Source organism: Theropithecus gelada, chromosome 14, assembly GCF_003255815.1.
Source record: "Theropithecus gelada isolate Dixy chromosome 14, Tgel_1.0, whole genome shotgun sequence".
NCBI classification, from domain to species: Eukaryota; Metazoa; Chordata; class Mammalia; order Primates; family Cercopithecidae; genus Theropithecus; species Theropithecus gelada.
The window spans coordinates 13,628,106-13,646,968 of NC_037682.1; the positions used below are offsets into that span (position 1 = coordinate 13,628,106).

The 18,863-nt window shown below is 35.8% G+C and overlaps 1 protein-coding gene across 1 annotated transcript in view; it reads right to left on the bottom strand.

Moving 5' to 3' along the window:
- The window catches only part of LOC112605804 (membrane-spanning 4-domains subfamily A member 5-like), a 33,337-nt gene that overhangs the window by 11,671 nt on the left and 2,803 nt on the right, over window positions 1-18,863 (bottom strand). Inside the window, exons 2-3 of the mRNA XM_025355699.1 lie at window positions 14,256-14,399; window positions 3,034-3,090 (exon numbers count right to left, since the gene is read on the bottom strand). Of these exons, the coding sequence (XP_025211484.1) occupies window positions 3,034-3,090; window positions 14,256-14,399 (201 nt within the window). The remainder of the gene's footprint in view (window positions 1-3,033; window positions 3,091-14,255; window positions 14,400-18,863) is intronic.

Below are 18,863 nucleotides of genomic sequence, written 5' to 3' on the forward strand. Positions count from 1 at the left end.
GTACCTGGATATTTATATCTTTTCCCAGATTTAGAAAGCTTTCTTATGTTATTTTAATAATCTTCCTATAGCCATTTGTCTTTGTCGTCGTCTTCTTGAACTCCTATATTTTGAATATTTCCTCTTTTGATCTTGTCCCACAAATCCTATAGACTTTTTTGTCCTTTTCATTTTTTTCTCCTATGACTGTATATATTCAAATGCCTTGTCTTCTTTGTCTTCAGTGTCTTCTGCTTGATGAATTCTGTTGTTGCTTCTCTCTATTGCATTTTAACTTCATTCATTTATTTTTCAGCTTCAGAATTTCTGTTTAATTTTCAAAAATAATTTTATTCACTCTTAAATTTCTCATTTTGGTCAGTTTTTGTTTTCCTGATTTTATAAAATTATCTGCATTTTCTTGAAGTTCCTTGAGCCTTTCAATGACAATTACTTTAATTATTGATGATGAAGTTCATATATTTCCATTTCTTTGGGGTCAGCTACCGGGAGCATGTTGTCTTGTTTTGGTGGTATGTCTTCTTGTTTTTTCATCTTTTTTTACCTTATGTTGATATCTGTCCATTTGAAGTAGGAGCCTTATTCCAGTTTTTTCATACTAGTTTTGTCTAGAAAAGATTTTCATCGGATTCAGAGATTCTGGGCAGAACATCTGGTATGGTTGGCTTGTTGCAGGAGTCCTCAGGCAAGCTGGCCTGATACCAGGTTAGCAGGTAGGTGGGCCTGAATCCTGGTTCTGTGGAGTTGTGCCTGCAGCCCTGATCTACCATGGTGGACTTGTTGATTGGCATATGGGTATGGGCCAGGAGCCTGTATCCATGGGGGCCAGCCTGAAGCCTGAGTCTACAAGAGCTGAGCTGATACTAGTGTGAACCTTGAGCCTGAGTCTTTAAGGGTCACTCAGATGTTGTGATGGGCCTGGCACCTGCGACCACTGACATGGGTCTGCATTCTGAGTCCATGGGGCTGGTCTGGTGCTGGGGCAAGTCTAAACCAAGTCTGTAGGGGTCAGTCTGGGTCCTGAGTCCATGGGCATTGGAATGGGTCTGCAAGGGTGGTCATGGTGCCTCAGTCCATGTGGCTCATTTTGGCAATGGGGTCCACTGGGGTGGGCCTGGACCTTGGGTCTGCTGGAGCAGGCCTAGACCCTGGGTCCTCTGGAGACTTGGGCTATAGGAACTGGCCTGCAGCTTAGGGTTGGCCTGGTGCTAGGGCAGGTGTAGAGTCTGGGTCCGTAGGACTAGTCTGTAGTCTAGGATGGTTTGAGTTGAACTTGTGCCTGGCATCACTGGAGATGGCCTTATTTCTTGTTGTGTATATTTTCAGTCATGTTTTAAAGTGATTTCTATGGGAATTCCAATTAGCGTGTTAATTTTTAAAAATCTATAATTTCTATCTCTTTATTGATATTCTGTATTTGGTGACATATCACTTTCATGCTTTCTTTTAATTCTTTAAACAATTTTTTTTTTTTGGTTCTCTGACCATACTTAAAAGATCTAATTTAAAGTCTTTGAGTAATAAGTACCAAATTTTGGCCCACACAGTAATATTTTTCTGTTGGTTGCTTTTTTGGCTATTTTTGCTTTTTTTTTGCTTTTGTTTTTCTTATTTCTTCTTGTTAAATTTCCTGGATTAATTCTGTAAATATTTTATTCCCTCAATGTGGCCCATGGTTATCTGCTTCCTGGGAGCCATTCCTGGCCCAGTGTAATTTAATGTCAGTCCATAATCCTTTGCCAAGGAGAGTATGTATGATAATATATGCTTAAAATTTCAGTTAGTTTATAAGACAGCTTCAGCTTTCACTTCTTCCTTGCTTAGGGCCTCATAGTCAGCCAGAGGTAAATGAGTGGTGGGCCTTTCTTCTTTCTTAGTTGTTTCCTGGGCATGCATATAGCTTTCCATATTTGTGAGGGACTTTAGATCTCCAAGAATATGTCAGAGCTTTTCAAAGCTCCTTATGATTATCTAGTTATTCGGGATTGTCTTTTAAATTTCTGACCAAGCCCTTATTTACCTGCATTCATAGCCTTACTAAGCTGTGCTATTGTTAGCAGATTGATGGTGTTTACGCCATCTAGTGGTAGGACTTTGTTTTCACTGAGCTGAAATCTATACAAAAAATAGCCAAAACATCCTGGGAACAGAGGTGCAATTTCAGACAAAATATTGACTGTGCTCAGATGATGGCACTTTTAATAGAGCATCACAAGATGTTGGTCCTCTCAGCTGGGTGCTCTACTGCTGGATTTTCATACATACTCTGCCAATGAGCTTGAAGGGAGAGGGGATAGAAATTAGCCTCAAATTAAAACATTATAGATCTCTCTATTTTTCTGAGGTTTACTAGTATCTCTTAGATAATTTTCTGTTTTAGCTGTGGCTTTGATTAATTTCCAAAGCTCTGAAATCATTACTTTTGGTTGTTTTGCCAGTGCTTTCCCTGCTTTTGTTAAAGAACGATTTCATGGAGTTCTCAGTTTGCCATTCCAGAAGTCAATCTTCTAGCATTTACATACATAATTATTCTAATTTCTTATTCTTTCACCTCACTTCATATCAATACAAAATGCAATATTCACTAAAGGAAATCAACATGATCCAGACTCTTTAAAACACCACATACACAGTAGCCCCCATACAATTAAAAGTTCCTAGACATGTGAAGAAAGAAGCAAGAGAAAAAGAAGGTAATAACAGAAACTGGGTCATTTCAAGATAGCTATATTTATGTCTTCATTGAATTTTAATTTGCACTAAATGATTTATCATGTAGAAATTTAGCTTCTTGATTAACTTCATACATCTGAGTTATTTTTATAACTGATGAAATATAACAATGCCTTCAGTAACTGGCATGTATTCTTTTTGTTTGAAAATGCAATGGAAACTTACATTTCTTATAGTTTAAAAATCTATTCTTCAATTATATGTAGGTTTCTAGTGACACACAGACAATGCTGCCTACCCACTGACTTTCCTTCTTTTGGCAAATAAAACTCTAGAGCTGCTATAAGCATTCTGACTTACCAAGAATGGTGAACGTCTCTTTTCTAACAATACTGTAAAGGCTCCCGAGAAGATAAACTGGAAACAAAGATTACATTTATTAATACCCAGTCATTACGCTTATGTATAAACTTAAAAAGTAAGAGAATTCCGGAATGTTTTAACATAAAGAATATGGGACCATTGAGAAAATCATTCAGGATATAATTCAAGGGTTTTTTTTTTTTTTTTTATTTGTGGAGATGGGAGAAAGCCATGAAATCTCTGGCTACTAATTTAATATATGTATTGGAAATAGAATCTAAGGGCATTCTGAAGTGACTTTATGGAAAAAGGAGTATCAATGTTTCCTTAGTTTTTGTCAATTATAATTTATTAAAGCCAATATGTGAATTACAGGAAAATGCACACAATTAATGAATTTACTACTGGGAAATGTTGTATCTTGGTGACTTCATATGAAAATACTTTTAATATAATGCTTATATATTTTATTAATAGAAAATATCATTCATAAAATATTGGTGCTTCAGTTTACATACTTAAATAGAAGAATTATACAATGTCTTCCATGAGAAGCTTGTTTTGAGATCTTCCATCATTTCGTGACACTTGTTAGAAAGATGGCAATTATGGTGTATCAAAAATTTATTTTACTCACAGATGCAACATTTATGAACTTATAAAACTTTCCACAGCATTAAGAAATGAACAGGTCAGTTAGTAGTATGGGAGAGGGATGTTCTTTTCCCAGAAAAATCTGGAAACTCATATGTCAATGCTAAATAGAATTTTGAAGTAAGGAGGATCTGAAGTTGAGTTCTTTGCTCTTTGCTTTCTCTGTGACTCAGGAAAATTACTTAACCTATAACTTAGTTTTGCTTTTTTCATTGGTAAAATGAGGATAATCTGTTACACTGAGTTATTGTGGTAGTGTCGTAATAGTTACATATAATGTTTCGATTTTTTTTCCAAGATGGCAGATTAGGGGGCTTTTAGCATACTTTAGCAACTTGGAAATAAAAGAATAGTGAATAAAGATCAACTCTGTGGGCTTTAATTCAAAAAGGAAAACAGAAACTCACGGGTGTTGTTAAGGACACCCAGATCCTGGAGAGGAGAGCGTGGGCGAACAGTCCCCGTGATGATGTCTGGCTGATAGAAGTGAGTGAAGTCCCACTGTGTGAGAGAAGCAGAGAGCCTCCCTCTGTGACTCATCTTTCCACGGGAAATCCAAGGAACCCAGGTTGAGGGGGAGCATTTTATTTCTCCCAAGCCCTGGAGCTAACTTAGGGAGAAGCTTGGAGACACTGAGAGGGAAAAGCGCTGGGAAAAGCTGCAGACATTTTCCCAAACCCAGGACCAATAGCAGGACATCATTTTTAATCTGGGTGCATACAAAGTCATTCATTCTATGGTGAGCCTGCAGCATGGCCACGTAAGGATTATGGTCTTGGGCCAGAGATTGGAGTTCTTGCCCTGGTGTGGGCTAAGAGCCTCCACAGCTAGAATTGTGGAAAGTGTCTCAGCAGTGAGCACTGGAATTGTGCTCTCCTGTGTTGCAGGCCTGAGGTGGGAGCAGAGCTGCTACAGTTGTGGATCTCATTCTTTTGTATGGTTGAATAGTACTCCATTGTGTATATGTACCACATTTTCTTTATTCATCTGTTTATGTACACTTACGTTGCTTCCAAATCTTAGCTACTGTAAACAGTGCTGCAATAAATGTAGGAGTGCAGATATTTCTTCGATACACTGATTTCCCTTCCTTTGGGTATATATGTAGCAGTGGGACTGCTGGATCATATAGTAGCTGAATTTTTAGTTATCTGAGGAACCTCCAAACTATTCTGCATAGTGGGTGTATTAATTTACATTCCCAGGAACAGTGTACAAAAGTTCCCTTTCCTCCACATCATCACCAGCATTTGTTAGTGCCTGTCTTTTGGATATAAGCCATTTTAACTGGGGTGAGATGATATCTCATTGTAGTTTTGATTTGCATTTCTCTGAAGATCAGTGATGTTGAGCACCTTTTCATATGCCTGTTTGTCATGTGTATGTCTTCTTTCAAGAAATGTCTACTGAAATCTTTTGCCCATTTTTTAATCGGATGACTAGATTTTTTCCTTATAGAGTTTTTTGAGCTCCTTATATATTCTGGCTATGAATCCCTTGTCAGATGGGTAGTTTGCAAACATTTTCTCCCATTCTGCGGATTGTCTCTTCACTTTGTTGATTGTGTCCTTGCTGTGCAGAAGCTTTCAAACTTGATGTGATCCCATTTGTCCATGTTTGCTCTGATTGCCTGTGCTTCTGGGGTATTGCTCAAGAAATTTTTGCCTGAACCAATGTCCTGGAGATTTTCCTCATGTTTTCTTGTAGTAGTTTCATAGTTTGAGGTCTTAGATTTGTCTTTAATCCATTTTGATTTGATTTTTGTGTATGGTGAGAGATATTCATTCTTCTGCATATGGATATTCAGTTTTCCCATCACCATTTGTTGAAGAGACTGTCTTTTCCCCAGTATATGTTCTTGGTACCTTTGTTGAATATGTGTTCACTCTAGGTGTATGGATTTGTTTCCAGGTTCCCTAGTTAATTTCTAGGTATTTAATTTTATGTGTGGCTGTTGTAAATGAGATTAATCTTTTTATTTCTTTTTCAGATTGTTCACAGTTGGCATATAGAAATGCTACTGATTTTTGTATGTTGATATTGCATCCTGCAACTTTACTGAGTTTATCAGTTTTAATAGTTTTCTAGTGGAGTCTTTAGGTTTTTCCAAATATAAGACAATATCATGTGCAAACAAGAATAATTTGACTTTTTCCTTTTCAATTTGGATGCCCTTCATAGCTTTTTCTCATCTGATTGCTCTAGCTAGGACTTCCAGTACTATGTTAAATAACAGTGGTGGCAGTAGGCATCCTTGTTGTGTTCCAGATCTTAGAGGAAAGGCTTTCCATTTTCCCCCATTCAGTATGATACTAGCTGTGGGTCTGTCATAAGTGACTTTTATTATATTGATGTATGTTTCTTATATCCTCAGTTTTTTGAGGGTTTTTAACATGAAGAGATGTTGAGTTTTATCATATGACTTTTCAGCATCATTTGAAGTGATCTTATGGTTTTTATTTTTCATTTTGTTGATATAATGTACTACATTGATTTACTTGGGTATGTTGATTCATCCTTGCATCCCAGGGGTAAATCCCACTTGGTCACGATGAATGATCTTTCTGATGCATAGTTGAATTTGGTTTGCTATTATTTTGTTGAGGATTTTTGCATCAATATTCATCAGATTGACCTGTAGTTTTCTTTTTTTCTTTTTTTTGATGGGTCCTTGTCTGGTTTTGGTATTAGGGTTTTACTAGCCTTGTAGAATGACTTTGGAAGTATTCCCTTCTCCTCTATTTTTTTTTGAAACAGTTTGAGTAGAATTGACACTAGTTCTTTAAATGTTTGGTAGAATTCATCAGTTAAGCTATCAGGTCCCAGGTTTTTTTTTACTGAGAGACTTTTTACTATAGCTTTGACCTCATTACTTGTTATTGGTCTGTTCAGGTTTTGGCTTTCTTTATGGTTCAATCTTGGTAGGTTGTATGTATCTTGGAATTTGTTCATTTTGTCTAGATTTTCCAATTTATTGGCATATAGTTGCTCATAGTAGCCACTAATGATCTTTTGAATTTCTGCAACATCAGTTGTAATGTGTCTTTTTTAATTCCAGATTTTATTTATTCGAATCTTCTCTCTTTTTTTCCTGGTTAGTCTGGCTAAACATTTGTCAAATTTGTTTAACTTTGCAAAATATCAACTACCTGTTTCACTGATTTCTTTTTCCCCCCGAGACAGAGTCTCACTCTGTCGCCCAGGCTGGAGTGCAGTACTGCGATCTCAGCTCACTGCAAGCTCTGCCTCCTGGGTTCACACCATTCTCCTGCCTCAGCCTCCCGAGTAGCTGGGACTACAGGCGCCCACCTCACCATGCCCGGCTAATCTTTTGTATTTTTAGTACAGACAGGGTTTCACTGTATTAGCCAGGATGGTCTCGATCTCCTGACCTCGTGATCTGCCCGCCTCAGCCTCCAAAAGTACTGGGATTACAGGTGTGAGCCACTGTCCCCGGCCTGCCCTTACAGTTTCTATCATGAGATGATGCAGCATGAAGGTCCTCACAAGATGCCAGCATCTTGATATTAGAGTTCTCAGCCCCAAGAACTGTGAGAAATACATTTGTTTTCTTTTATAAATTACTTAGCCTGTGATGTTCTATCACAGCAACACAAAATGGACTAAGACAGAACCCATATTTTTGGCACCTCTGAATTGAATTAAGGCCCTATTTTTCTTATCTGAATCACGTAGTAGCCTCTTCTAACTTCCCTAACAGTCTCAAATCTAATCTCTTATTACTCATAGAGCAATGGTATTAAAACAAACCTAATCATAGCACTATCCTGAGTCAGAGTATTGTCTAGGGCTGTCCAATAGAAATATAATGCAAGCAACACATGTAATTGTAAGTTTTCAAGTGCCATATTAAGAAAACTAAAAAGAAATATATATAACTTATTTTAATAATATTTTCTGTAACTTCACATATCCAAAATTATTTCAACATAGAATCAATATAAAATAATTATATATTTTACATTTTAAGATGTATATTAAGTTTTGAAATCTTATATGTATTTTATCTTTACAGCACTTCTCAGTGCAGTTTAATTGCATTTTCCAGGTTCAGTAGGTACATGTGACTATTGTATTGGACAGTGCAGCTCTAGTCCTTAGTTATCTCCTCTTTTCTATGTTTATTCATTTCCTTGGTGATCTCATCTAGTCTCATTACTAGATGCCAATGACTCTTCATTCTACTTTTTAAAGATTTCTTTCTTAAGCTTCTTTTTTGTCATTACATTAAAAAAAAATTTATATAGGTTTTTGGGAACAGGTCATATTTGGTTACATGAGTAAATTCTTTAGTGGTGATTTGTAAGATTTTGGTGTACCCATCTCCTTAGCAGTATACACTGAACCCAATTTGTAGTCTTTTATCCCTCACCCCCTCCCACCCTTTCCCCCGAGTCCCCAAAGTCCACTGTATTGTTCTTATGCCTTTGCAGCCTCATAGTTTAGCTCCCACTTATGAGTGAGATCATACAATGTATGGTTTTCCATTCCTGAGTTACTTCACTTAAATTAATAGTCTCCAGTTCCATCCAGGTTGTTGTGAATGCCATTCATTTGTTGCTTTTTATGGCTGAGTAGTAGTCCATTGTATATGTATACCACAGCTTCTTTATCTATTCATAGATTGATGGACATTTGGGCTGGTTCCATATTTTTGCAATTGCAACTTGTGCTGCTATAAATATGTGGGTGCAAGTATCTTCTTTGTGTGACTTTTTTTCCTCTGAATAGATACCCAGCAGTGAGATTGCTGGGTCAAATGGTAGTTCTACTTTTAATTCTTTAAGAACTCTCCACACTGTTTCCATAAGAGTTGTATTAGTTTACATTCCCCCACCAGCAGAGAAGTGTTCCCTTTTCACTGCATCCATGGCAACATCTATTTTCAAAAAAAAATTTTTGATTATGGCTATTCTTGCAGGAGTAAGGTGGTATCACATTGTGGTTTTGATTTGCATTTCCCTGATCATTAGTGATGTTGAGCATTTTTTCATATGTTTATTGGCCATTTGTATATCTTCTTTTGAGAATTATCTATTCATGTCCTTAGCCCACTTTTTGATGGGACTGTTTGATTTTTTCTTGCTAATTTGTTTGAGTTCCTTGTAAATTCTGGATATTAGTCCTGTGTCAGATGTGTAGATTGTGAAGATTTTCTCCCACTCTGTGGGTTGTTTGTTTACTCTGCTGACTGTTCTTTTTGCTGTACAGAAGCTCTTTAGTTTAATTAAGTCCCACCTATTTATTTTTGTTTTTGTTGCATTTGCTTTTGGGTTCTCAGTCATGAAGTCTTTGGCCAAGTCAATGTCTAGAAGGGTTCTTCCGATGTTAATTTTTTTTTTTTTTTTTTTTTTTTTAGATTTAAGTCCTTGATCCATGTTGAGTTGATTTTTGAATAAGGTAAGAGATGAGGGTCCAGTTTCATTCTCCTATATGTGACTTGCCAATTATCTCAGCACCATTTGTTAAATAGGGTGTCCTTTCCCCACTTTATGTTTTTGTTTGCTTTGTCAAAGATACGCCAACTGTAAGTATTTGGCTTTATTTCTGGGTTCTCTATTCTGTTCCATTGGTCTATGTGCCTATTTTTATACCAGTGCCATGCTGTTTGGGTGACTATGGCTTTATAGTATAGTTTGAAGTTGGGTAATATGATGCCTCCGGATTTGTTGTTTTTGCTTAATGTTGCTTTAGCTATGTGGGCTTTTTTTTTTTTTTTCTTTTTTTGGTTCCATATGAACTGTAGGATTGGTTTTTTCCAGTTCTGTGAGGAATGATGGTAATATTTCGATGGGAATTGTGCTGAATTTGTAGATTGCTTTGGCAGTATGGTCATTTTCACAATACTGATTCTACCCATCCATTAGCATGGGATGTGTTTCTATTTGTTTCTGTCATCTATAATTTCTTTTAGCAGTGTTTTGTAGTTTTCCTTGCAGAGGTCTTTCAACTCCTTGATTAGGTATACTCTTAAATATTTTATTTTATTTTTGCAGCTATTGTAAAAGGGGTTGAGTTCTTGATTTGTTTCTCAGCTTGGTCGCTGTTGGTGTATAGCAGAGCTACTGATTTGTGTACATTAATTTTATATCCTGAAACTTTGCTGAATTCATTTACCAGTTCTAAGAGTTTTTTGGATGAGTCATTAGGGGTTTCTAGATATACAACTGTATCATTAGGAAAAAGCAAGAGTTTGACTTCCTCTTTATTGATTTGCATGTCTTTTATTTCTTTCTCTTGTCTGACTGCTCTGGCTAGGACTTCCAGCACTATGTTGACTAAAAGTGGTGAGAGTGAGCATCCTTGCCTTGTTCCAGTTCTCAGAGGGAAAGCTTTCAACTTTTCCCCATTCAGTATTATGTTGGCTGTAGATTTGTTATAGATGACTTTTATTACATTGAGGTATGTCCCTTGTATGCTGATTTTGCTGAGGGTTTTAATCATAAAATGATGCTGGATTTTGTCAAATGCTTTTTCTGCATCTATTGAGATGATCATGGGACTTTTTTTTTTGAGACAGAGTCTCGCTCTGTTGCCCAGGCTGGAGTGCAGTGGCTGGATCTCAGCTCACTGCAAGCTCCACTTCCTGGGTTTATGCCATTCTCCTGCCTCAGCCTCCCGAGTAGCTGGGACTAGAGGTGCCCACCACCTCGCCCAGCTAGTTTTTTGTATTTTTTAGTAGAGACGGGGTTTCACCATGTTCACCAGGATGGTCTCAATCTCCTGACCTCATGATCCACCTGTCTCGGCCTCCCAAAGTGCTGGGATTACAGGCTTGAGCCACTGCACCCAGCCGATCATGTGATTTTTGTTTTTAATTCTGTTTATGTGGTGTATCACATTTATTGACTTGAGTATGTTAAAACACCCCTGCATCCCTGGTGTGAAACCCACTCGACCATGGTGGATTATTTTTTTGATATGCTGTGGAATTCAGTTAGCTAGTATTTTGTTAAGGATTTTTGCATTTATGTTCATCAGGGATATTGGTCTATAGTTTTCTTTTTTTGTTATGTCCTTTTCCTGGTTTTGGTATTGGGGTGATACTGGTCTCATAGAATGATTTAGGGAGGATTCCCTCTTTCTCTATTTTCTGGAGTTGTGTCAGTAGGATTGGTACCAATTCTTCTTTGAAGGTCTGATAGAATTCTGCTGTGAATCCATCTCGTCCTGGGCTTTTTTTTTTTTTGTTGTTAGCAATTTTTTATTACCATTTTAAGCTCACTGCTTTTTTTTTTTTTTTTTGGTATGTTCAGAGCTTCTATATCTTCCTGGTTTAATCTAGGAGGGTAGTAAATTTCCAGAAATTTTTCCATCTCCTCTAGGTTTTCTAATTTATGTACACAAGATGTTGATAGTAGCCTTGAGTTATCTTTTGTATTTCTGTGGTTTCAGTTGTAATATCTCCCATTTCATTTCTAATTGAGCTTATTTGGATTGTCTCTCTTTTCTTGGTTACTCTTGCTAATGTTCTATCAATTGTATTTACTTATTCAAAGAGCCAGCTTTTTGTTTCATTTATCTTTTGTATTGCCTTTCCCCCCCAATTTCATTTAGTTCTGCTTTAATCTTTGTTATTTCTTTTCTTCTGTTGGGTTTGTGTTTGGTTTGTTCTTGTTTCTCTAGTTCCTTGAGGTGTGACCTTAGATTGTCTATTTTTGCTCTTTCAGACTTTTTGATGTAGGCATGTAAACTTTTTCTTAGTACTGCCTTTGCTGTATCCCAGAGGTTTTGATAGGTTGTGTCACTATTATTGAGTTCAAATAATTTTGTAATTTCCATTGTGATTTCATTGTTGACCCAATGATCATTCAGGAGCAGGTTATTTAATTTCCATGTATTTGCTTGGTTTTAAAGGTCCCTTTTGGAGTTGATTTCCAATTTTATTCCACTGTGATCTGAGAGAGTACTTGATATTATTTCAATTTTCCTAAATTTATTGAGACTTGTTTTGTGGCCTATCACTTGGTCTATCTTGGAGAAAGTTCCATGTGCTGATGAATATAATGTATATTCTGCAGTTGTCAGGTAGAATTGTTTTGTAAATATCTGTTAAGTCAATTTGTTCCAGGGTATAGTTTAAATCCGTATTTCTTTGTCGATTTTCTGTCTTGATGAACTGTCTAGTGCTGCCAGTGGAGTACTGAAGTCCCCCCTATTATTGTGTTGCGATCTCATTTCTTAGGTCTAGTAGTAATTGTTTTATAAATTTGGGAGCTCCAGTGTTAGGTGCATATATATTTAGGACTGATATTTTCTTGTTGGACAAGGCCTTTTATTATTATATAAAGTCTCTCTTTGTCTTTTTTAACTGCTGTTCCTTTAAAGTTTGTTTTGTCTCATACAGGGATAGTTACTCCTGCTAGCTTTTGGTGTCCATTTGCATGGAATATCTTTTTCTACCCCTTTCCCTTAAGTTTATGTGATTCCTTGTGTGTTAGGTGAGTCTCTTGAAGTCAGCAGATACTTGGTTGGTGAATTCTTGTCCTTTCTGCAGTTCTGTATCTTTTATTCTAATTCTGTCTTCTGAACTCTACATTCCATATCCAACAGGTTACTTGACATCTCCAGTTGAATATTAAATAAATATTTCAAACTCAATATTGTCAAAGCAAACTCATCATCTTCCTCTAAAAACCAGTTCTGTACAGTCTCACCTGTATCACTTGATGTCAAGTCATTCCTTCTATTAGCTTGAACAAAAACCCTGGCATTATCTTTAACTTCTTTCACACTCCATACCCAATCCATCAAGATATTAAGTTGGCTCTACCTCAACATATATCTATATTACTTTCACCACCTTCACTACTAACAACTTTGAGTCTCACCTGGACTTTTGAAGTAGCTTTCTAAAAAGTCTATTTGGACCCCTTCATTCTCTTTTCAACACAGAAACCAAAGTGATTCTTTTAAAACCTAAACCAGATTATTTAACTTCTGTTTATGAAACACTATAATAACTCCAATTCACTTACAGTAAAAGCTAAAATGTTTACAATGGCTTACATAGCCCTATATTGTCATGCACCTCATTATTTTTTCTAGCTTGTTTTCTACTACTATTGTGGTTGCTCACTCTGTTCCAGAAATGTTCCAGAAATACTGACTACATTTTTCTAGGAACTCTTCATCGAAGACTTCATTCTGACTCTTTTCTCCCCAAAATGTTCTCTCCCAACATATCTTTGTGGTCAAAACCATCACTTTTTTAAGTCCTTGCTCAAATGTCACTATGGTAGTTTGAACTGTTGGTCACAATTTTTTACTTTTAGGTAATAATAATATATTTTCATACTCTTGCCATGATCTCATGGTGCTTGGATTATGCTTCCCTGCTCTTTAATTTAGGACTTGATCATTTTATTTGTTTTAGCTGGGATTTTAACAAACATGACCCAAGCCAAAGCTTGAAATGGTCTTGTGTGATTAGGATTGTCCTCTTGTGTTCTCACTTTTCATTGTGAGAAGAATATGACTCTAGTAGCCCCTAGTCTAAAAGCAATAAGATACATATGGAGTGGATCTGGACCTGTCCTGTAGCTTGAAACCAGGCCAAGAGCAGCTGAATCTCTGCCAAGTCTGCATGAGTAAAAAATAAATGCTTGTAATTGTATGCCACTGGGTTTTTGGTGGTTTATTACATAACAATAGATGAGTAATAGAGTCACTTTTTCAATGAGCCCTACCTCAACCACCCAATTTTAGGTGATAACCTATATCCCTTTGCCACTTTCCCAAAAATTCCAGTCCCCCTTAGCCTACTCTTTTTCTTTTTGCTTCTATAGCCTTATCATCTTCTAATATACTATGCCATGCTAAAATAAAAGCTCTATAAGAACTTGGATCTTTGTTTTGTTTGCTAATGTATCTCAGGCACCTAAAACAGTGCCTGACACATCATGGTACTCAATAAGTACCGGCTGAGTGATCAAACTCCAAATGTGATATTATAATAAGCTTCACTCAGGATTTTGTGGGAAACATGGCACATCAACCACCATAATATCCTTCTTCATGATATCCCCTTTAAAGACAATGGCACATCACTCATCATACTATCAGACACAATAAAATTCAATTTTAAAATCTCTGTTCAATTTTACCAAATACTTCTTGAATACAACACAAAGATTTTATGTTTCTTTCCCTACACAAATTGTATATATCCCACTATTTCCTCAGCAGTTATGCTCTCTCATTTTTTATTTGTCCCACTGGCAAAATAAATACCATATGGGCAGTTGAATAGTCACCAACAATTTTCTGTTTTCCCAAAATGCCCCTTGTGCATCTTATCATTTTTCTTCATATCCTAGAAGAATGTAAAGGTAGCCTTTTAACAAAAGACTCTTATTATTAAAGAATATCATTGATAAGAATCTAAGTTTTTTCATATTGGTATATTATTTTCAACTAGATAAAATGAGTTCCTTGAGAATAGAGATTGTGCATTTTTAGTTTCAGTCTCTGGCGTACTGCTTGACTGATACACAGTCTTTAAATGTAATGAATAACAATCAGAAATTTGATTATTTACTCACAAGCCAGGATGACCAAAATGGGTATGCTGTTAGTAATGCAATAGGAGTATATGTGGCTCCAAATGCAAAACTTTGTGTGAAAAACAAATACATCCAGAGCAGTCCCAGGCAATCAAGAAGTATACCAGTAATTATTTGTATGGCCTGGAAGAAAATAACACTATCATTAATTATTATTTTAGTTCAACCTTTGAAAGGAATATACATCAAGAAAAAGCCAAGGTGAAGATGGAAGGTGATGACCTAACAGAATTTTAAATTTCTCAACATTCAAATCAGATAAGGAGACTTTATTATTTCAGAGCAGTTTGTAGATATAATGACTATGTACATATCCAATAAAATTATTCTAGGAGTCTGTTTATCTGATCGGTTCAGGAGATTACATAGCATTAGTCTTGGAGTCCAGAAGAATTGATCTCTTTTGAGAGTCATCAGTCCCTGTGTGGTCAACAATCCTTGACCTGTATGGTCAAGAATTCTTGACCCAGGTCAACAATATTATCCTGCATATACAACTCTTATGTTCTACAGGCAACTAGACTTGGTATTTCTGACCTTCCCTAGATTCCTCTTATCTTACCAAAGCTGGGTTTTGAACTTTGGTTCCTTTTGTTCTTCCCACCTCCAAAACATCTATAACTGATAGTCATGAGTCCTTCACAAGAGGGTCCTTTTGAAAGGATAGTGAGCCTTTGGGATCCTTGGTTTTCTGTCACTCTTCCAAGGGGCTATTTCCTGATGTGGAGGTCTCAGATAATTCGTACCCACTGAAGTTATAGGTCAGCTATGACAGTTTCTCAGCCGTAGGAGGACAATTCTAAGTTGTATGAAGAGCCCTCTAACGTATCACTGTAGGGCCTTTCAGTTGGTTTTCAGGTAGATATTTCTCAGGGGTGCTTTTTTTCTGCCACAGCTGAATGAACCAACATTCTGACTCTCCCTACCTACACCCCCAGGTAAGCACAGGGGTTAAGTTTCAAAAAGCTGAAGGAGCAGGATTGGAGTTCATAACTTAGCATCTTTTGCCATACTGCCACCATAGTTTCACAATGTCTGGGGATTCCTGACATATTTTTCTTACAGATTTTCTTAAAACATGGACACCTCTACTTGAAGTTTGCAATGAGCTTCTGTTCTGGTGTGTGATTCTGGGGAGAGCCAAGAAGTGGCTAATTAATGAAAATACTATTTTCACTTGCAGATTAATGCCTAGGCAACACAAAACTGCATTTAGAGGTACTTCAGGCAGGCTGTGGCAGGAAGCAAGGGGAAATTGGAATGGACAGGACTTTTCCCACTGACTGACATGCTGTGCACATTTCATCTCCTTGCTTGGCATGGAACACAATGACTTTCTCTGAAGTCTGAGTTTAGTGAAGGATGTGGAATTAAAAAAAAACCTTTATTTTTAAGTAATTATAAATTTGTAGGAATCTTCAAAACTATGGACAGGTCCTTGTGTCCTGAGTCCAGATTCTCAGAATGATTATATCTTACATAACTATATGACAATATCAAAATTAGGAAATTAACCTCGATACAGTGTGTGTGTATAGTTATGTGTCATTTTAGCACATAAGCATATTTGCATAATCACAACCATAATCAGGATACAGAACTATTCTATCACCATGAGGATATCCCTCGTGCTGTATCTTTATTGTCCCAACAATGCTAAACTTCTGGTAGTCACTAATTTGTTTTTCATATCCTCAGTATTATCATTTTGATAGTGTCAAATAAATGGAATAATTCAGTATGTTCCTTTTGTGATTGGCTTTTTTGTTGTTGTCCAGCAAAATACCTTTGAGATTCATCAAGTTGTTATGTGTAACAATGTAGTTCACTCCTTTTTAATTTCTGAGTAGTAGTCTATGATATGAACAACTAGAGTTTAATCACCTCTTGAGGGGGTATTTTGACAGTTTCCAGTTTGGGAGCTATTACAAATAAAGATGCTATGAACAGTCATATGTAAATTCTGCAGACATCAGTTTTCAGTTGTCCAAGATAAATACCCTGGAGCTCACTTGCTAAATTTAATGGTAAGTGTATGTTTAGTACTTAAATAAGATGTCAAACTATTTTTGAGAGTGATTATATCATTTTCATATTCTCACTGGCAGTGTAAGAGAGATCCAGTTTCCCTGCATCATCTCCAGCATTTGGTATTGTCACAATTTCTTATTTTAGTTGTTCTAATAGGTTTGTAGTGATCTCTCATTATGGTCTTAATTTGCATTTCTCTCATGGCTAATGATGTTGAGCATATTTCTATATGCTTATGCCATCTGTATATCTTCTTCAGTGAAATGTCTTTTCATGTCTTTTGCTGGTTTTAAAGTTGGATCATTTGTGTTTTTTCTGCGGTTGAGTCTTAAGGTTTTAAGAAGGATATTCTTAGATATAAATCCTTTGTCAGAGATGTGGTTAGCAAGCATTTTCTCCTACTCTGTAGCTTGTCATTTCATCTTCCTAACAAGGGTATTTCACAAAACAAAACTTAATTTTGGTGAAGTAAAATTTATTGATTTGTGTCTTTTATGGATGGATCATGTTTTTAAGGTCATGTTAAAGAGCTCTAGAGTCCTAGGTACTAAATATTTTCTCCTATGCTTTCTTCTAAAAGTGTTATAGTTTTATATTTTATATTTAAATATAGTATTCATTTTGAGTTAATTTTTGTATAAGGTAAGAGACTTTAGTTTGAGGTTCTTTTATTTTTTGCCAGTGGTTATCCTGTTAGTCCAACACAATTTTTAGAGATGACTATACTTCCTCCATTGAATTACTTTTATAAAAAGTCAGTCAACCATAACTGTATGAGTCTACTTATGGATAGTGTGTTCTGTTCCATTTATCTGTGTATCTGTTACTACACCAATACCACACAGTCTTAATATCTGTAGTTACATGTCTTAAAATCAGGTAGTATGATTCCTTTCACTTTATTCTTCTTTAAAAAGTTTTAGCTATTCTAGCTTCTCAACCTTTCCATAGAAATTTTTGATAATCTTATTTAAATCTACAAAAAATATTTCCAGGATTTTGATAGGAATTGTGCTAAATCTATATGTCAATTTTGGGACAATTAATATTTTTACTATGTTGAGATTTTCAGTCACAACAATAAATGTCTTTTCATTTACGTAACCTACTTGGAATTCTTTTATTTTATTTTATTTATTTATTTTTTGGAGATGAAGTTTTGCTCTTGTCAACCAGGTTGGAATTCAGTGGCATGATCTCAGCTCACTGCAACCTTTGCCTCCCAGGTTCAAGCAATCCTCCTGCCTCAGCCTCCTGAGTAGCTGGGATTACAGGCATGTGCCACGGCACCCGGCTAATTTTTGTATTTTTAGTAGAGACGGGGTTTTACCATGTTGGTCACGTTTGTCTTGAACTCCTGACCTCAGGTGATCCACCCGCCTCAGCCTCTATTAGTATTAGATAATTTTCAAAATATGAGTCCTGTACATATTTTGCTAACTTTATACCTAAGTATTTGTTTGGCTGATATTAAATAGTATTGTGTTTTAAATTTTGTTGTCCATATGTTCATTGCTATTATATAAAAATATAATCAATTTTGTATGTTGATCATTAATCTTGTATCCTGTGACCTTACTGAACTCACTTATTAGTTCCAGGAGTCTTTTTTTTTTTTTTTAATTGCATGGGATTTTCTACATAGATCATCATGTCATCTGCAAACAGGGATATTTTCATTTTTTCCTTTACAATCTGTATGCTTTTTAATTTTCTTTTTTATCTTATTGATCTGTGCTAAGACTTCTAGTACTGTGCTAGTAAGCATGGTGAGACATGATATCTTTGCACTGTTACCAATCTTAGGTGAAAATAATTCAATTTTTAAACATGAAATATAATGTTAGCTGTAAGTTTTTTTGTGGGTGTTCTTTATCAGGTTGTGGAAGTTCCCTTACATTTCTATTATTCTAAGAGCTTTCTAAAATATCATGAACAGGTGTTAAATTTTGTCAAATGTGGTTTGTTTTGCATCAACTGACATGATCATGTGATTTTTCCTCTTTAGCCTATTAATATGATGGGTTACATCGATTGCTCTTTGAGTACTAAACCAGCTTTGTATATCTGGAATAAGCTTCACTTAGTCATGGTGGAAAAGTATTTTTAAATATTGTTGAATTATATTTGCTAATACTTCATAAATGATTTTTGGGTCTATATTCTGAAGGATATGGATCTATAGTTTTCTTCTTTTGTACTATCTTTATTTGTTTTTGGTATCAGAATAATATTGGCCTCTTCAAATAAGTTGGGAAATGTTTCATTCTCTTCTGTTTTTTTGAAATACATTGAAAATAACTGGTGTTGAATATTCTAAGAACATCTGGTAGAATTCTTCAGTGAAATCAGGCCTGGCCTGGAGATTTCCTTTTCAGGAGTTTTGAAATTACAAATTTAATTTTTCTAACAATTATAGGGCCATTAAAATGATCTATTTCATATTGAGCTGTAGTTTGTGCTTTTTGGGAAAATTTGTTCATTTTATCAAAATTGTTAAATTTGTGTCTATAGTTACTGATAGCAGTCTCTTAATATTATTTTGAGATGTAAATT